Below are 15,523 nucleotides of genomic sequence, written 5' to 3' on the forward strand. Positions count from 1 at the left end.
TCTTTGCTAATAAGGCTCTGCTTGGTTTTCGGTATTGAAGATAAGTAGTCTTATCACAAGGAGAAACTAAGTTCTATTTTTCCTGTTCTCTAAGTGGGGCTGATAGTGAACCCATATAAGCCTAGACACCAAAAAGCAGTTGGAGAACATGGAGCTTAATAACTAAGCTTAGTACAGTGCATCAAGTCGGGCTCAAGTTTTATTACTTGCAAAATACATAGAAAGGTGTATATTTCTAAATGAAGACCTTAGTTCCTATACCAACTCTAATGGTTTAAATTATTATCAGTTGTATATGGAATGTCTTCTTTGTTGTATGTTATTTTTGTAAGGTTTCCAGGTCAGAAGCCACACTCTTGCAAACAATACTTAAAACCTCTTAGGAAATATCATTCAAGGTCATATTATTCATGGGTCTATAAAATTGGCTGATGCCAACATTCCCTCTTGTGTTTTTTAAATAAAATATCCAAAGATACATCTCTTCATCAAAGTACTCAGGCATACTTCATGAATGCACATGTTATATTCATATTTATGTATACCCTTATTTATAATTAATTTATGTAAAATTTATATATACATTCACATCACAATGATTAGTTAGACTCTTAACCCTAGGCCCATATGAGCATCCCTCAGAAGTCTAGGACTGAAGATTTCAGGACCAGAAATGCCTCTCCTGGCCACAAAGATTAGAGGGAAGGAAAAGAGCTGAAGCAGTTATGGGGTGTGACTGCTTCCCTCAGAATAACCATTAAACAGTCCTCTCTGCCTTGCTCACAAAGCTACCTGATCCTGCTTTATCCATCGAGAAACTGAGTCGGAAGAGCTAGAACTGCAGGAATGAGACCACAGAGATAAATTCCCTCCTGTGCAGGAAGTCAAAGCTAATCCTTGAAGAAAGGGCTCTTCATTTCTATGCTGTAATGTCAAAACAATGGCTATCATTTGTTTAAATCAGATGAAATCTTTAATGAAAATTTTATTTCCCATTAAAACTGTGCTATATAATCTTAATCTCCACATATTTGAAATACTCACAGTTGAATGAGGATTGATCATCTTACCCAAGGTCCTTCTTGCTTACCTTCTTTAGGTGTACAGATTTTAGTATGTTTATCTTATATTATATGTCTAATATCCACTTATAAGTGAGTATATACATGTGTGTCTTTCTGCTTCTGGGATATCTCACTCAGGATGATCTTTTCTACTTCTGACCATTTGCCCTCAAATTTCATGATTTCCTTGTTTTTAATTGTTGAGTAGTATTCCATTGTGTAAATGCACCACAATTTCCTTATCCATTCCTCAACTGAGGGACATTTGGGTTGTTTCCAGATTCTGGCTATTACAAATAAAGCTGCTGTGAATATGGTTGAGCAAATGTCCTTGTATACTTGAGCACCTTTTGGATATATGCCTAGGAGTGGCATTCAGAAAGGTAAATGGGATAGACCTCGGAAAATGGAGAAAACAGGGAACAGGACAGGAACCTACCACAGAGGGCCCCTGAAAGGCTCTACCCAGCTGGGTATTAAAGCAATGCTGAGACTCATAGCCAAACTTTGGGCAGAGTTCAGGGAATCTTATAAAAGAAGGCGGAGATGAAAGACCTGGAAGGGACAGGAGCAACACAAGGAGAGCAACAGAACCAAAAAATCTGGGCACAGGGTCTTTTCTAACACTGATACTTCAAACAAGGACCATGCATGGAGATAACCTAGAAGCCTTGCACAGATGTAGCCAATGGCTGCCACTCAGTCTCCAAGTGGGTTCCCTAGTAAGGGGAACAGGGGCTGTCTCTGACATGAAATCAGTGGCCTGTTCTTTGATCACCTCCCCCCTGAGTGGGGACAGCCTTACCAGGCAACAGAGGAAGACAGTGCAGACAGTCCTGATAAGACCTGATAGGCTGGGGTCAGATGGAAAAGGAGGAGGATCTCCCCTATCAGTGGACTGGGGAAGGGCATGGGAGAAGATGAAGGAGAGAGAGCGGGATTGGGAGGGGATGAGAGAGTGGACTACAGCTGGGATAGAAAGCGAATATATTGTAATAAATAAAAATTTTAATTAAAAATACTCACAAGTTAACTTTGTCTCTAAAATCATTATGATTAATTGGTTATTGTTTGCAAAAGGGTTAAAAGTGGTTAAATATCCTACACAGTGTACAAAAGACAAAATCTAAGACAAGTATGTGTGTTGATCTTCCTGAGAAAATATTCCTGTCTGTCGTGTGGTTAAGGCCCAGCTGTAGGAAGCGCACTTCAAGGCCCCAGAGAGCTTTTTACTGCATCTATGTCTGGAGATTTGAATTGTTCTTTATTTGTAACCTACTCTCTGACTTTTTTGACTATAAATCCATTTCCACAACTTACATTCTTCTACTTTAACTATCACTACAACATTTTCATAAAAAAACTAAAGTGACAAAGGCTGGGACACTGGCTCAATGCATAGAGAAGTTGCTTTTCCTGCAAAAGGCCCTGGGTTCAATTTCCCACAGTTAAACCAATCAGCAATAAATACTGGAAGATGCTTCTCACCTTTAATTCCAATAGGAATTGTAATTGGCTGGAAAATTCTAAAATGGACTGCACGTTTACTCTGTGATTTTACGGCCTAACAGCTGCTTGTTATCATGCTTCGTACTTTAAAAAATAATAATAAAAAAGAACATGTTTTAACTGGACATACATAAAACTCTATTTTGAAATAGAACTTTACAAAAAAATCATCTCCTCCCAGCAGGCCGTAAAGTGATTAAATAATAAATAAACAAATAAACAAATGGGAAAAATCATCTCCTGCTGATCGGCTTGGCAATGTCTTGGTATTGGCGTAATAAATGATAAAATCAAACCAAAGGCTCCTTCTCAACTGTCTTGTTCTCAGGGATAAATGTGAAATGCCTCTATTAGAGAATAACAGTTAACTTCATTGCAACGTTTTAGAGTGCTCTTACTTAGTTTTTGAAAACAAGAATATGTAAAGCGAATATGTTTATTTCCAATCACATTGTATCTACCACCTTTAGGTTTGTGATTGCTGTACTTGTTCACTTTCTTAAAAGCAAAGACTGTGCAAATAAAAGCTATTTTGTAGGTTATCGCATGGATATATTTTCAGGGTTAGGTGATTCTTTGGTTCTGTAAACATAACAAGACTTCTAGTTTTAAAAGACTCTCAATTTCAAACCGTGCCTTGTCTCTCTACAAAACGCACCCGGAACTGAGAATTTAAAAGGTACCTGGAGTTACCCCAGTCAGGACCAACACCTGAGATGGGTCCTCTAGTTTCTGTTGTGTATTTGTAAACCACTAATAGGCACTGCTTGCAAAGCTCCACCAGGCGCTGGCAGCACTGGAGCTGCAGAGGCGTCACCAGTTCTGGGCTCTTACTGAAGATGCTCTCCCAGGACGATCTGCTGGCAAAGAAACAGACAGGACTTAGTGTTCACTACTCGAACTGGCAACCGGTTAGGTAGGTCACTTATCTAGCAGCAAACTGAGAAAGAAGGTAGAAATGACCTTTCACATACGTACTGAATACGAAAGTTTTATGATACAAATTGGAAAATTAGTCTTTGTTTTAAAAAAATTGCATTATTACAGGACTTGTCTTCAAGGCCATCAGTGCTACCAACATGGAGAGCTAACAAAATGGCTCATTCCTGCTTTAAAAAAATGAAACTATTCCAAACTAAAGCATCTGTAAAGTGCCTGGTTAATTTCTTACATTTTAGGATTTCTAGGAATTTGTTTTTTTTTTTTTAATTCTATATTTAGCAAATACTAGAAACAAAGAGATTAGAAAGTCATTGTTGATTTGATTTATGAACAGCCTGCTCTAGGAAACTCAGTTTGACCTCTGGATCTATGAGCACCTGTGAGCGCCCCTCTCACAGTACCCTCTCCATCCTCCTCTCACACTAGTGCATACTCCAGCAATGACCTGTCTCAGCAGTTAGTCACCCCCACAACATGAGCTGGAACCTTTCTTGTTGAAGGGAACTCACCCCAAAGTGGACCAGCTCATAATACCCTGGAAAGCCTCACTGTCTGTGTATCACTAGTGTCAAGTCTCAAGTTAGTCACCTTGGCTTACAGAGACATACCTTAGCAAGAACCTGGGAGGGGGACTCTTTTCAAACCTGGAGGGAAAGTGGCTTGAGATTTCATAATGGTTTAAGTCTCTTTTGACAAAAACCAATTTGTGTAATCCTCAAGAGAAAGAGTAGGTTTTCAGAAAGAAAAAAATACTAAAAGAAAAATATTTTTTTTCCTGAAAACAATACAAAAAAAAAAAAAAAAACCCAACAGGAAATTCAAAGACTCAATTTTCAATCTTCCATAGATGTCTTATATGTTTAGAATTTAAAAAAAAATCTTTACACACTTAAAAGTGTTTGAGAGTTGTTTTATTTTGTTTTATCTACAAAGACTATTGTTTATTTTCTCAGGAAAAAAAAATGGTCCTAGAAGACAGCATATCATCAGCAAATGACAGCTTTTCTTAGAGGGTCAAAGCTCGAGTGAGTTAATTGAAAGAAATGGATTTTCTTCTGGGTTTAGAAATGTTCAAGTATAAATATAATACTTTTTTCTTAGCAAAGGCATAAACATTTCCGATCCATAAACAATTAAATGTTAGCTCAATTAACTCAAAATATACTAGCAAACTCAAGACAATATATATGTGTTATCAAGACATATGTTATAGCCACAGATATAAAATTAACTTACCTAATTGAACCAAGAAAACACCAGAGAAGATCATTAGCATTTACATTTGTATCTAATATACATAACCTAAAACTTCTTAAAGGTCTGAGCAGAAAGATATAAAACTGTGTCTGCCTGAAAATAAACAGAGCATACCCTGTGTTTTGACTGGCCATCCATCCCTCTCTGCTCAGGTCCTAAGGTATCCTCAACACTCAACATTCTGAGCTGGTTTATTTATATTTTTATACTTTGAAGTTATCTGATTAGATATGTACCAGGTCTCTCCTATCAAGGTTATTTTTCTTTACAGACCTTGAGATTTAGAGGGAAGAGAGAATGCAATAAGATAGAAAGGAGAAAAAGGGCTTCTTCATTTTAATTAGATGTAACTGTTTACATAGTATGTGAGGTTTGTCTTTAAGTCTTTTTTTTTTCATGTATAAACTTCTATTGCGTGGTTAAATATTTCAACATTTTTACATATTCTACTTTACATACATAAAAATAAGCCATGTCATCTAAAACATCTATTATACTGCAACAATCTTTAAAATTCTACCTTTATAGGGTTTGTACTGCTCTGTAAAGGTGCTTTCTGTTTGCTTACTGCATGTGTGTGTTTTCTCACCCCTAACAAAATCACTTCACTGGCTGGAAAAAATATATATTTTTTATACTTATTAACAACTATTGTTCCTACCTTTTAGTCATGAGTGGCACTACATTAAATCTTTTTTTAATATTAGTTACAGTTTATTAACTTTGTATCTTTGTCTTTAAGTCTTTAGATGTTACTATCAACTGTGCATGGCTAGCCAGAAGCTTAGCTGACTCCTGTGTACGGTGGGAGAACAATGTTGCCTGGTTTACCATTTTCTTTTCAAGATAAACACAGGAGTCAATGTCTTATGCACACCTCTTGTGTATATATTCACTAGCATTGAAAAATCACTTCTTCTTAGTCTATTATGTTATAACCAAGTATCAGCATACCAAAGCCCCTCAGAAAAGAAGAGAAAATGAGGAAGACTCTAGTTCTCTTGCCAGAAGCTAGCAGAGCCTCCTCTGGATATAGGAAAGTTGTGATGGAGACTCAGCACGGCACCCTGCTCCACTAGTGCCTGCTGTCATGCCTGCATATGAAAAGTTCCTATACTACGCCTGTGTCCCAACTGCCCAAAATAATAGCGCAAAGTTTTGTGGGGTTTTTTTGTTTGGTTGTTTTTATTTTTACAAAGGTAAAAAGGAGATGGGAAGAGTTTAAAACACCACTGCTTTCAAAACAAAGAACCCATGGTCTCGTTGCCTGCATTCTTTGATGTTTTCCCTAATCTTCAGAGAAATATTAAAGGGGGTGGTTTTCGATGACATTTTTAGTGACATAATGACAGGGGATAAAATCCTGAATTCTTCTCACAACAAAAAGAGGTTAATAAAATCCAAGACTTAAAAAGTCCTCTTATTATTCAATAACCTAGTCACTGCACCCTCCTCCTCATGAAAACTTTTAATAAAACATTTATCTGAAGAGAGGAATTAATTTGTTCCTTTGTACCCTGGAAGAAAACCTAACTTGTGGTTAAGTGGACAAAAAGGAGAAAGAACAAGTTGGCTTTGTCTATTTAAAAATCTGGACAAGTCTTTCAAGTGAGTGAATAATCACCAGGAGGTTGTGTTGAAAGCTGAGGACCTGCCATGAACACAGCCTAAAGGAACAGAGGATCGCATCTCTTAATGTCTTTTATGCATATGTTTTTTAAACTGAAGTACTTTAAAATCTAAAACCCAGCGGCTCTATGAAGCCAATTGATGCTGCTTGTGTTTGGTCCTCAGTTTGGATTTTCCACAGTTCTGCTGCATCTTTCGAAGCATTACGCTGTCAGTATGTATGCCTTTAGCAGCTGGTCCGACATCTAGAAAGTCAAGGTGAATGAAATCTAGTGTTCTCATTTCTCAAGGAATGATTTTTAATAAATAAATAAACGCTTTGCTTTCTTGCTCAGGTATGTGGAAAATCTTTGACAAATATAATTTCAGTAACTCTAGGACAGCTTCCTCCCTGTCTCTGTCTGTTAACACACCCAAGAACGTTTCTTAAAGTTTATTTCTGAACTTAGAGCTTGAAAATCTGTAATAAAGTTTCCATATGACAAACTCCCATTGAAAATGTTTTGAGGTAAAAGGCCTAAACTGGGATCCTTTGTTCTGGGTACAGAAAAAGCTGGTTAATTCCCTTTCCCTCCTCCCCCTTTTTTTTCATCTCCTCCGTCATCCTGCTCATTTTCTCTAAACCCCTCTCCCTTCTCTTCCTCTTCCACCGTTTTATGTGGCCTTCCTGCAGGTCTCAACTGAAATGTGAGCTGCTAGAGCCATCTTTCCCGAGTTAGAGTCCACAGAATTATAGACTTGCCTTAGTCCGGGAAAACATGGCATATATTTTTATTGAAGAAAATTCCAAAACCAACGCTTCTCATGAGACTGACCACAATCAGAATGTGGACCACCAAAACCTCTGGGGTTGGGGGGACTGAAATGATAGCGTCGTGGTTAACAGTGCTTCTTGTTCTTCCACGAGGATCTGATTTGGATCCCAGCACCCACACGGGGCAGCTCACAACTGCCAGGACCCAATGCATACCTACACTCACATGCACATACCCTCAGACAGACACATACACATATATGTATACATTTTTAAATATGTCTTTTTCCAATTATTTATTATTTTTTTATAATTTATTCACTTTGTACCCCAGTTGTAGTCCCCAACTCACTCTTCCCTCCCTTTGCCTCCCACATCCCTCCCCCCTAGTCCACTGACAGGGGAAGTCCTCCTCCCCTATGTCTGACCCTAACCTATGAGGTCTCATCAGGACTGCCTGAATCCTCTTCCTCTGTGGGCTGGCTAGGTCACCCCACCAGGGAGAAGTGATCAAAGAGCAGGCAACCGAGTTCATGTTCAGAGACTGTCTCTCTCCCCTTATTAGGGAACCCACATGGAGACTGAACTGTCTATGGGCTACATCTAGGGTCTAGGTCCTCTCTATGCATGGTCTTTGGTTGATATATCAGTCTCTGTAGTTCACCCTGAGCCCAGCATTTTTGGCTATGTTGGTTTCCTTGTGGAACTCCTGTCCCCTTCAGGTCCTTCTATCTCCACCTTCTTCCACAAGACTACCTATACTTGAGATGGCTCAGCTGTTAAAGGCTAGGCTCACCACCATAAATAAAATATATCTTTAAAAAAAGTCTCCCAGTAGCCTACATGGAACCAAGGGGGAAGAGAAGAGAGGGAGAAGAGCAGGAGGACCATTATATTGTCTGTCTGATATAAAAGTCTTGGGTTGAATTTATTGAAATCAGAAAGAAGGACTTATAACACTGTTCAGTGTCTATGGAGGCAGCCACGGTAGCTTGTTTCATCTTATTCTTGGGTATGTTAACAGAGAGAGAAAGAAATGGAGCTGCCCTGGAGTTATGTAAGTTTTGTTTGTCTAATACTTTCTACATAACTAAGCAAGAAAACTACATTTTTTTAAATCATTAATATCATCCCTTTGGGAATAGGGAGACTGGATTTCTTTCACCCTGACTCCCTAGCTCTCAGACCAGTGTTGAAGGCATACATTTGACTGGGCAAAGCTTCAAGAGATGCAGTAGAACCATGGAAGATCCAAGCTGAGGAGCAAACACAAGCAGCAACACATGTCTTCAGAGCCCAGGAATCCTACAACACTTGCTTGTGCAGCTGTCAAATAAGGCCCGAAGCTAAACATCTAAAACTACTAAGGTGCAGGGACTGGGTGCAGAGTGGAGTCATCTTGAACCCCAAAGTATTCCTCTTCCACCTGCTCAGGCGTGGCCTGCTGAGACATGAAATGTCGCTGGCAGACTTATCTGGGGACAGTGAACAAGGCTACTTGCTCTAGAGCTCAACTCGGACTTCCTGGGTCTAAATGAAGGCTCACTCAATTTCTACAGGTACCTGGATAGATGATATTTTCTGTATGTTTTGCTTTTTTCACCTGTCAAGTGAAGATAATAGTAATAGTTTACTCTAAACATTTTTACAGCAAATACGGGAACAACTGCCCTATGCTTAGTAAGCCTCCAATAAAGTAACTTATTACTACTGGCAGGATTTGCCGGGAAAGATACCACCACAGACATTTGCAGAGAGTATGATGCTAGTAGCAAGTGAAAAGGAAACTCAACCAAGCCAGACCATGTTATCAAAAAGAGCCAGGAAACTAAGCCCTGTGGTCAATGAAGCCACCAGATGTATATCCTTAGATGTCAACACTGGCATATTCCCAGCATGGACATAAGTAGCAGAGTGTCTCCCAGCTTTCCATGCCTGGCTGGAGCTGAAATCCATATGCAGCACCAAGCCAAAGGGTGAACAAACAAACCAAATAAACTGAGTTCAGATAGAGGAAAACATTCCAGAGGCCCATCAACTGAGGGGCTATATTTCAAACATTTCTGTAGAAACGTATTAGACCCAAGATATCCTCAGAGGTCATGGCAACCCAGAGTGCTGTATCTACTGGTGAATGGCAGATGACAGAAAACACATAGCGCTGAGATGGGGCCCTGCAAAAGGCATGGGTGACTCAGAGTCTCGTGGCTAGACCTTGCAAATGTTGCTCGGAGACCACGTCAGAGCAGAAGAGCATGTTAAGGTTTTACAACAGAGATAAGTGCAGTCTGAGCCTCTAGATAGGACTCAAAAAATGCAGATGGACAGACTTTTAAGATATTGGAAAAAATGATGAATTTTTCTTTCTGGAGAGCACTCTGAACAGGAGAAAAATAAGACAAAGGTCTAAAGAAGTTAGAGTGAATGCTGTCAACAATCTTGTGTCTATAGACATGTTTAGACTCTGAGGACAGATGAGGAAAATCACTAGACTTTAAGCAATGATCTTGACAATAAAGTAAAATAGGAAATGAAACACTGGAGGCAAAACTGCACAGTAATCTCTTTTATTGTGCATGTACGTATAGTGTGTGCCTGTGTGTTTCTGTATAGTGTGTATATGTATGCAGCATACAGGTATATATTTTGGGTGGTGTATGTGTATAGTGTGATGTATTTCTGTGCATGTATGTGTATGGGGTGTATTGAGTTGTATGCGTATGGCATGTATATTCTGTGTGTGTGCACTTGCCCTGCAAGTGTTCCTGTGTGTGTGCACGGAGGGCAGAGTTTAATGTCGGTGGGCTTTTTTGATTGCTCTCCATCTTACTGTTGGAAAGAGGGTCTCACATTTAACCCAGAGCTCACTGTTGACTTATCCAAATCAACTTGATTGATATAAATTATCCTTGAGTATTACAATTATATGTAGTAAAAAAAAAATCACATTTTAAAGGACTATTATTAAAGATACATGACTACTTTTTTTAGTCTACCTTTATGACTAAATAGTAAAATAGTTAAAATTGCAGCAACATAAAATAAATGACTTCAACTTACCCTGAATCACAGAAACAGCTCCACAGTCCTTGGCCATGACTCCAGAGTAAGCGATTAAACACTCGGTTGAAAATCCTGTACAAACTCAGATCTTCAGCGTCGGGGACCCTCCAGATTCTCGGAAGAATTGTACGGATACTTGATTTTACTATTTCCAAAACCTAGTGGGAAAACAAGTGCTTGAAATCTATGTATGCAAACATGAGTCTAAAGTTCAAAGATGCCTCTTTTCAAGGAAAGATGTGTGTCATCTCAGACTGACCAAGAAATTACTGTCACTGAAGCTGGCTTTGAGTTCCCGAGTCTCCTGCTTCCGCCTCCCAAATGTTCATATTATGGGCATGTACCACCATGCTAGCTTTAATGTAAGAGATGAGTATGTGCAAGAAGAAAGGACAAGGGAGGAGGAGAGGAGAGGAAAGAGAAGGAGAGAAGGAAGGAGAAGGAAAAGAGAGGAGGAGGTACTGGGGGGAGGAGAGGATGGGGGAGGAGGAAGAGGATGGAGAGGAAAACAGTAGGAGGATTACAGAATGACAGAGCAATGCACTTGTTAAAGTGCTGCTGCTGGAGTGCTAAAGCAAGTGGAGACCATAAAGTAAATGCTTTATGAAAAAGAACACAAATCCCATCTCTAGGAGGATTGATATGTCAAGTGTTAAAAATAAAACATTAAGGCGTCAATGAGCAAATACCTTTTAGACCTTGGGTGAGAAAAAATTATGTAGGTTGCATAACATCACGACCATATTAATATAAAGAACCTAAAGTCATTGGAGATATAAAATAAATAATAAAGCCAGGCGTCATGGTACATTTGTGATCTCAGTAGTGGAGAGACAGGGGCAGAAAGATCCCTGGAACTCACTGGCCAGGCAGCCTAGACTCTGAGTTCAGTGAGAGGATCTTTCTCAAAAGCCACAGGCTGGAGGGTTAGGTGGCTGAGTAGGGAAGGTGCTTGCCAGCTTTGGAAGTCTGCTGACCACGTTCACCTCCTGGAATTCCCATGAAGTGGAAGCAAAGAACCCATTCCACAAGCTTCTCTCTAATCTCTACATGTGCACAGCAGCGAAGCATCCTCCAAACACACATGTAATCATAGTAAATGAAAAAATTGATTAAAAATAAGCTGAAGAGAATTCAAGGAAGACTGCTGATGTTGGCCTCTGGTCCCCAGGAGTATGTCTATACAGATGTAAACAAAGTATATAACACACACACATACATAACACACACGCACACACATGTGTACACAGATACTATAAAAGAAAAAAGAAAGGATCAAATTACAAAGGAAAAGATATATTCAAACATACATAGCCAACAAGAAATGAATATCAAGAACATGTTAAAATCCAAAAGAAATCATGCAAATAACTGAAGACAAAAAAATATTAACAAGCATTTCACAAAAGAGGAAGAAGATCTGTGCGATAAACATAAGCAATTACGAGGTCATATTCAAAAATAATTGGAAGGACAGAATTGTTCTCTACAGGAATAAGCACGAATGGAAAGAGGAGTGCCACTCATTTGCTTGTGTAGGCGCTCCCTAAATACTAAGTGACATTAGCTGCTAATGACCAAGTTCCATTTCAAGCAAATATCCATTCTGGCAGAATACCAGAGCAGCTACAGGTCCTCACAGTGAAGTGTGCGAGCTTCCTGTGTCCTGTTTCCATTACTGTGAATTGGGGACAGACATGCACATCCTGCCTTTGCTGAGCTGTGTCACACAAGCACAGGGAAGAGGAGAGAGAGACTGTGTCCCACAGGAAAGCAGTTCACGACAGACACAATCCTGGATAATGACTCCTTAATTACAACGAGGATTAAAAAAAACACTTTCATATGAATTATTCACAGTAATACTGATATCATATTCATATCAAGCATTGATTTAATTTATGCTGTTTTAAATTTCATTTAAGCTATTCATTAAATACTTTGCAATATTTAATGCAGAAAGCAGGACTCGTAACTGAAGGGCGCAATATAAGAATAACACTAACAGAAACATGACAAAAATTTAAATCATTTCTCAATTTTCCTTTCCACTTTCTGTCAGTGTATTGGTAAATAATACAATGGGGCAAAAATCATAATTCAAGAATGAAAGAATAAAAATTTAGTTAATTGCAGGTTATCATAAGTTAATCTCAAGGATAAATATAAGTAATATAAAATAACCAAAATTTTTAAAATGTTATTAACACTCAGGATTTAAACATTACCCTGCAACTAGTATTTTTTCAGTTTTAATATTTTTATTTAATTTTATTTATATATTTATTTGTTACAAATTATTCACTTTGTATCCCCACTGCAGACCCTTCCTCATCTCCTCCCAGTCCCACCCACCCTCCCTCTTCTTCCCCTATGTCCTTTCCCTAGTCCCTTAATAGGGGAGGACCTCCTCCCCTTCTATCTGACCCTAGCTTATCAGGTCTCATCAAGGCTGGCTGCATCATCTTCCTCTGTGGCCTGGCAAGGCTATAACCCCCAGGAGGAAGTGATCACTGAATTCATGTCAGGCAGATTCCCTGTACCCCTTACTAGGGTCCCACTTGGGAGCTGAATGGCCAAAGGGCTCCATTAAACAGGAGGTCTAGGTTCTCTCCATGCATTGTTCTTAGTTGGACTATCAGTCTCTGCAGCCCCCCCTGCAGCCCCCCCCCAGCCCACGTATTTTGGCTCTATTGTTCTCCTTGTGGAGTTCTTAGTTTTTGCATTATATTATAAGAGACTTATTCATCTTTCAAATGAAAAGGCATTTGAGATTAAGAATGTATTCATTGCTTCATTTTTAAATATAGCCCCTGGTGATCACGTCATTTGTAAGAACCAAACTGAAGGGTAACCAGACTAGATTAGCTGCCTGCACTCAGCCAAGCATTGTGCAAAGGATACTACTTAAGAGTCTACATGTTAATGAAATCTACACACCTAAAGAAGATAATCAAGAAAGTGGACACGGGCGAAGATGATCAATCCTCATTTAGAAAGACAAATGGGATGTGCATTTAAGGTATGACAGGAATCTACCGCAAATGACATTTGAAAGACTCTACCTAGCAGTATTTCAAAGCAGACACTAAGACTCATAACCAAACCCTCGGCAGAGTGCAGGGAATCATATGAAAGAAGGGGAGTTAGTATGATATGGAAAGGATAGGAGCTCTACAAGGAACAAATATATCCGGCACAGGGTCTTTTCTGAGACTGACACTCAACCAAGGACCATCTATGGATATAACCTAGAACTTCTGCTCAGATGTGGCCCGTGGTAGCTCAGTAACCAAATAGTTTTCCAAAGTAAGGGGAACAAGGACTATTTCTAACAGAATCTCAAGGTCAGGCTCCTTGACTCCCCCCCTCCCCCCGCCCAGGGGAGGAGCAGTCCTGTTAGGTCACAGAGGAGGACTCTACAGCCAGCCCTGAAGATACCTGATAAAACAGGGCCAAATGAAAGGGGAGGAGGTCCTCCCTATCAGTGGACTTGGAAAGGGGCAGGGAGGAGACCAGGGAGGGAGGGTGGGGTTGGGGAGGGAATGAGGGAGCGGGATACAGCGGGGACACAGAGTTAACAAAGTGTAACTAAAAAGAAAAATTAAATTAAAAAAAAAGAGTTTACATGTATTTTATTCTTAGTCTAGGAGGAATGTTAAGAGCATGATAGTCTAATATCCTAATCCACATATGCTTATAAGCAAGGGACGTGGGGCTTGAGAAAGCTTCCATTCCACAACTAACATTTCCACCAATATGGACATGGATTGGGGGGAGAGGGAAACCTACAGACCAGACAGAATAAGGGCTACATAAGCCCCAGAGGCCAGGAGAGCCTTCTTAGACCTGGGTGAAGGTAGATGCTTGTTCCTTTCTACAGAACATCATTGGGCACTCTGATTCTCCTTGCTTTTAGTTTGCAAGAAGTATGCCCTGAAGCCAAGCTCTGGTATTAGGAGAGGGGATGGGTTAGAAAGACCTACTTCCATAGTTTAAAAGAAAAGAACCCACACACTTCTCCTTCAGGGTTCTGAAACCTCACAACAGCTTCCTGCTAACAAGAGCAGTCTCTGTCTGGTCAGCCAGTCAGAGACCTTAGGACAAGGTCTTCCACATACTGACTGCTTACCAAGTAAAACTCATGCAGATGAGCTTAAAAAAAAAAAAAAAAAAACAGAGTTTAGATTTATTCTAGGCACATCTGCATATATTAAATCCTTAAATCCCCAAACAAAAACACGGAATAAGTACTGTTGGTCCAAGGTCCCTTTCCAAAACCCCTGAGTCTGGAATCTATAATCATTCACATTAATGTATCTTTGGGAAAAGATGAAAATAGTCAAAGCAAGGTAGAGAAATAATACGTTATTTCCTGTCAGATCACAGTCAAAAAGTGAGCTCAAGCAAGCTAGGCATCGCCATCAAATTCTTCAGTAAAATCTGAAGTTCCTAAGACATTTTAGATCTTATAAGTGATAGATCATGCCCAGAACAGAGAGCAACTTGACTGAGATTACCGACAGCACAGACCTCGCGCCTGTCCAAATGCTACCACAGTTTTGTCTTCTCAAAAGCCAACAGTAAAAGCCGGGAAGACAAATCCCAACCGTCTCTTCTTGGACTCAGATCCATCCTAACAAGTGACATTTGGGAAGGTAGGTGAAATCACTGTGCACACAAGTGTGCTAGACACCTCCTCCTTTGTGTCCACTGGATTTGGTCTGGATTGCTTAAAGGCTATGTGGATAAGGCAGAGACGGTTGCACCTTTAACAAATTACCCACTGAAATACCCACAGGAGGGCAGAGAGCCTGAAAGCCAGAAGTCAGACCCAGTCCAGGGTGAGAAAAACCTGTTCCTTATTCTATTTGTGATATACTTTTGAATTCCTGGTATGCGCTTGTTAGGGAATATGGATAGAAGTTGAAGAGGGTTTTTGTTGCTGTTGTTTGGGGTTTTTGCTCTTGTTTGTTGTGAGAGGTGTGCTCTCTGCTATACCACACTGGCCTTAAGCTTGTCATAGATTTGAGGAAAACAGTGAACTTAGGAACCTCCTGCCTGAGGACTGGGGTTACAGGTACATGATACCATCTCCAGCCAGGGATCGAAACCAGAGCTTGTGTAAGCTATAGAAGCCTCTAGCCATTACGTTACACTTCCAGGACAAATGTTGAATAATTTGTGAAGTATGATGATAAATGGCCAGCAAGGTGTCCTTGTGCTTATCTGGGGGCCCAAGAGAAGCTAACATATAGAACTAAGCATCATTTCTTTATGACTCTTCAAAGCATCCCAATCCAAC

The 15,523-nt window shown here is 39.8% G+C and overlaps 1 protein-coding gene across 3 annotated transcripts in view; it reads right to left on the reverse strand.

Moving 5' to 3' along the window:
• Window positions 1-15,523, reverse strand: part of Ttll7 (tubulin tyrosine ligase like 7) — a 133,100-nt gene that overhangs the window by 11,926 nt on the left and 105,651 nt on the right. Inside the window, exons 19-21 of one of the 3 annotated variants that reach the window (XM_060392560.1) lie at window positions 10,216-10,376; window positions 3,257-3,433; window positions 2,594-2,657 (exon numbers count right to left, since the gene is read on the reverse strand). In XM_060392560.1, the coding sequence (XP_060248543.1) occupies window positions 2,609-2,657; window positions 3,257-3,433; window positions 10,216-10,376 (387 nt within the window). In that variant the 3' untranslated portion in view covers window positions 2,594-2,608. Of the gene's footprint in view, window positions 1-2,593; window positions 2,658-3,256; window positions 3,434-10,215; window positions 10,377-15,523 lie in introns of those variants that run through there. The other 2 variants (XM_021647987.2, XM_021647988.2) reach the window with 2 other exon arrangements.

Source organism: Meriones unguiculatus, chromosome 10 (genome assembly GCF_030254825.1).
Source record: "Meriones unguiculatus strain TT.TT164.6M chromosome 10, Bangor_MerUng_6.1, whole genome shotgun sequence".
In the NCBI taxonomy this organism is placed as follows: Eukaryota; Metazoa; Chordata; class Mammalia; order Rodentia; family Muridae; genus Meriones; species Meriones unguiculatus.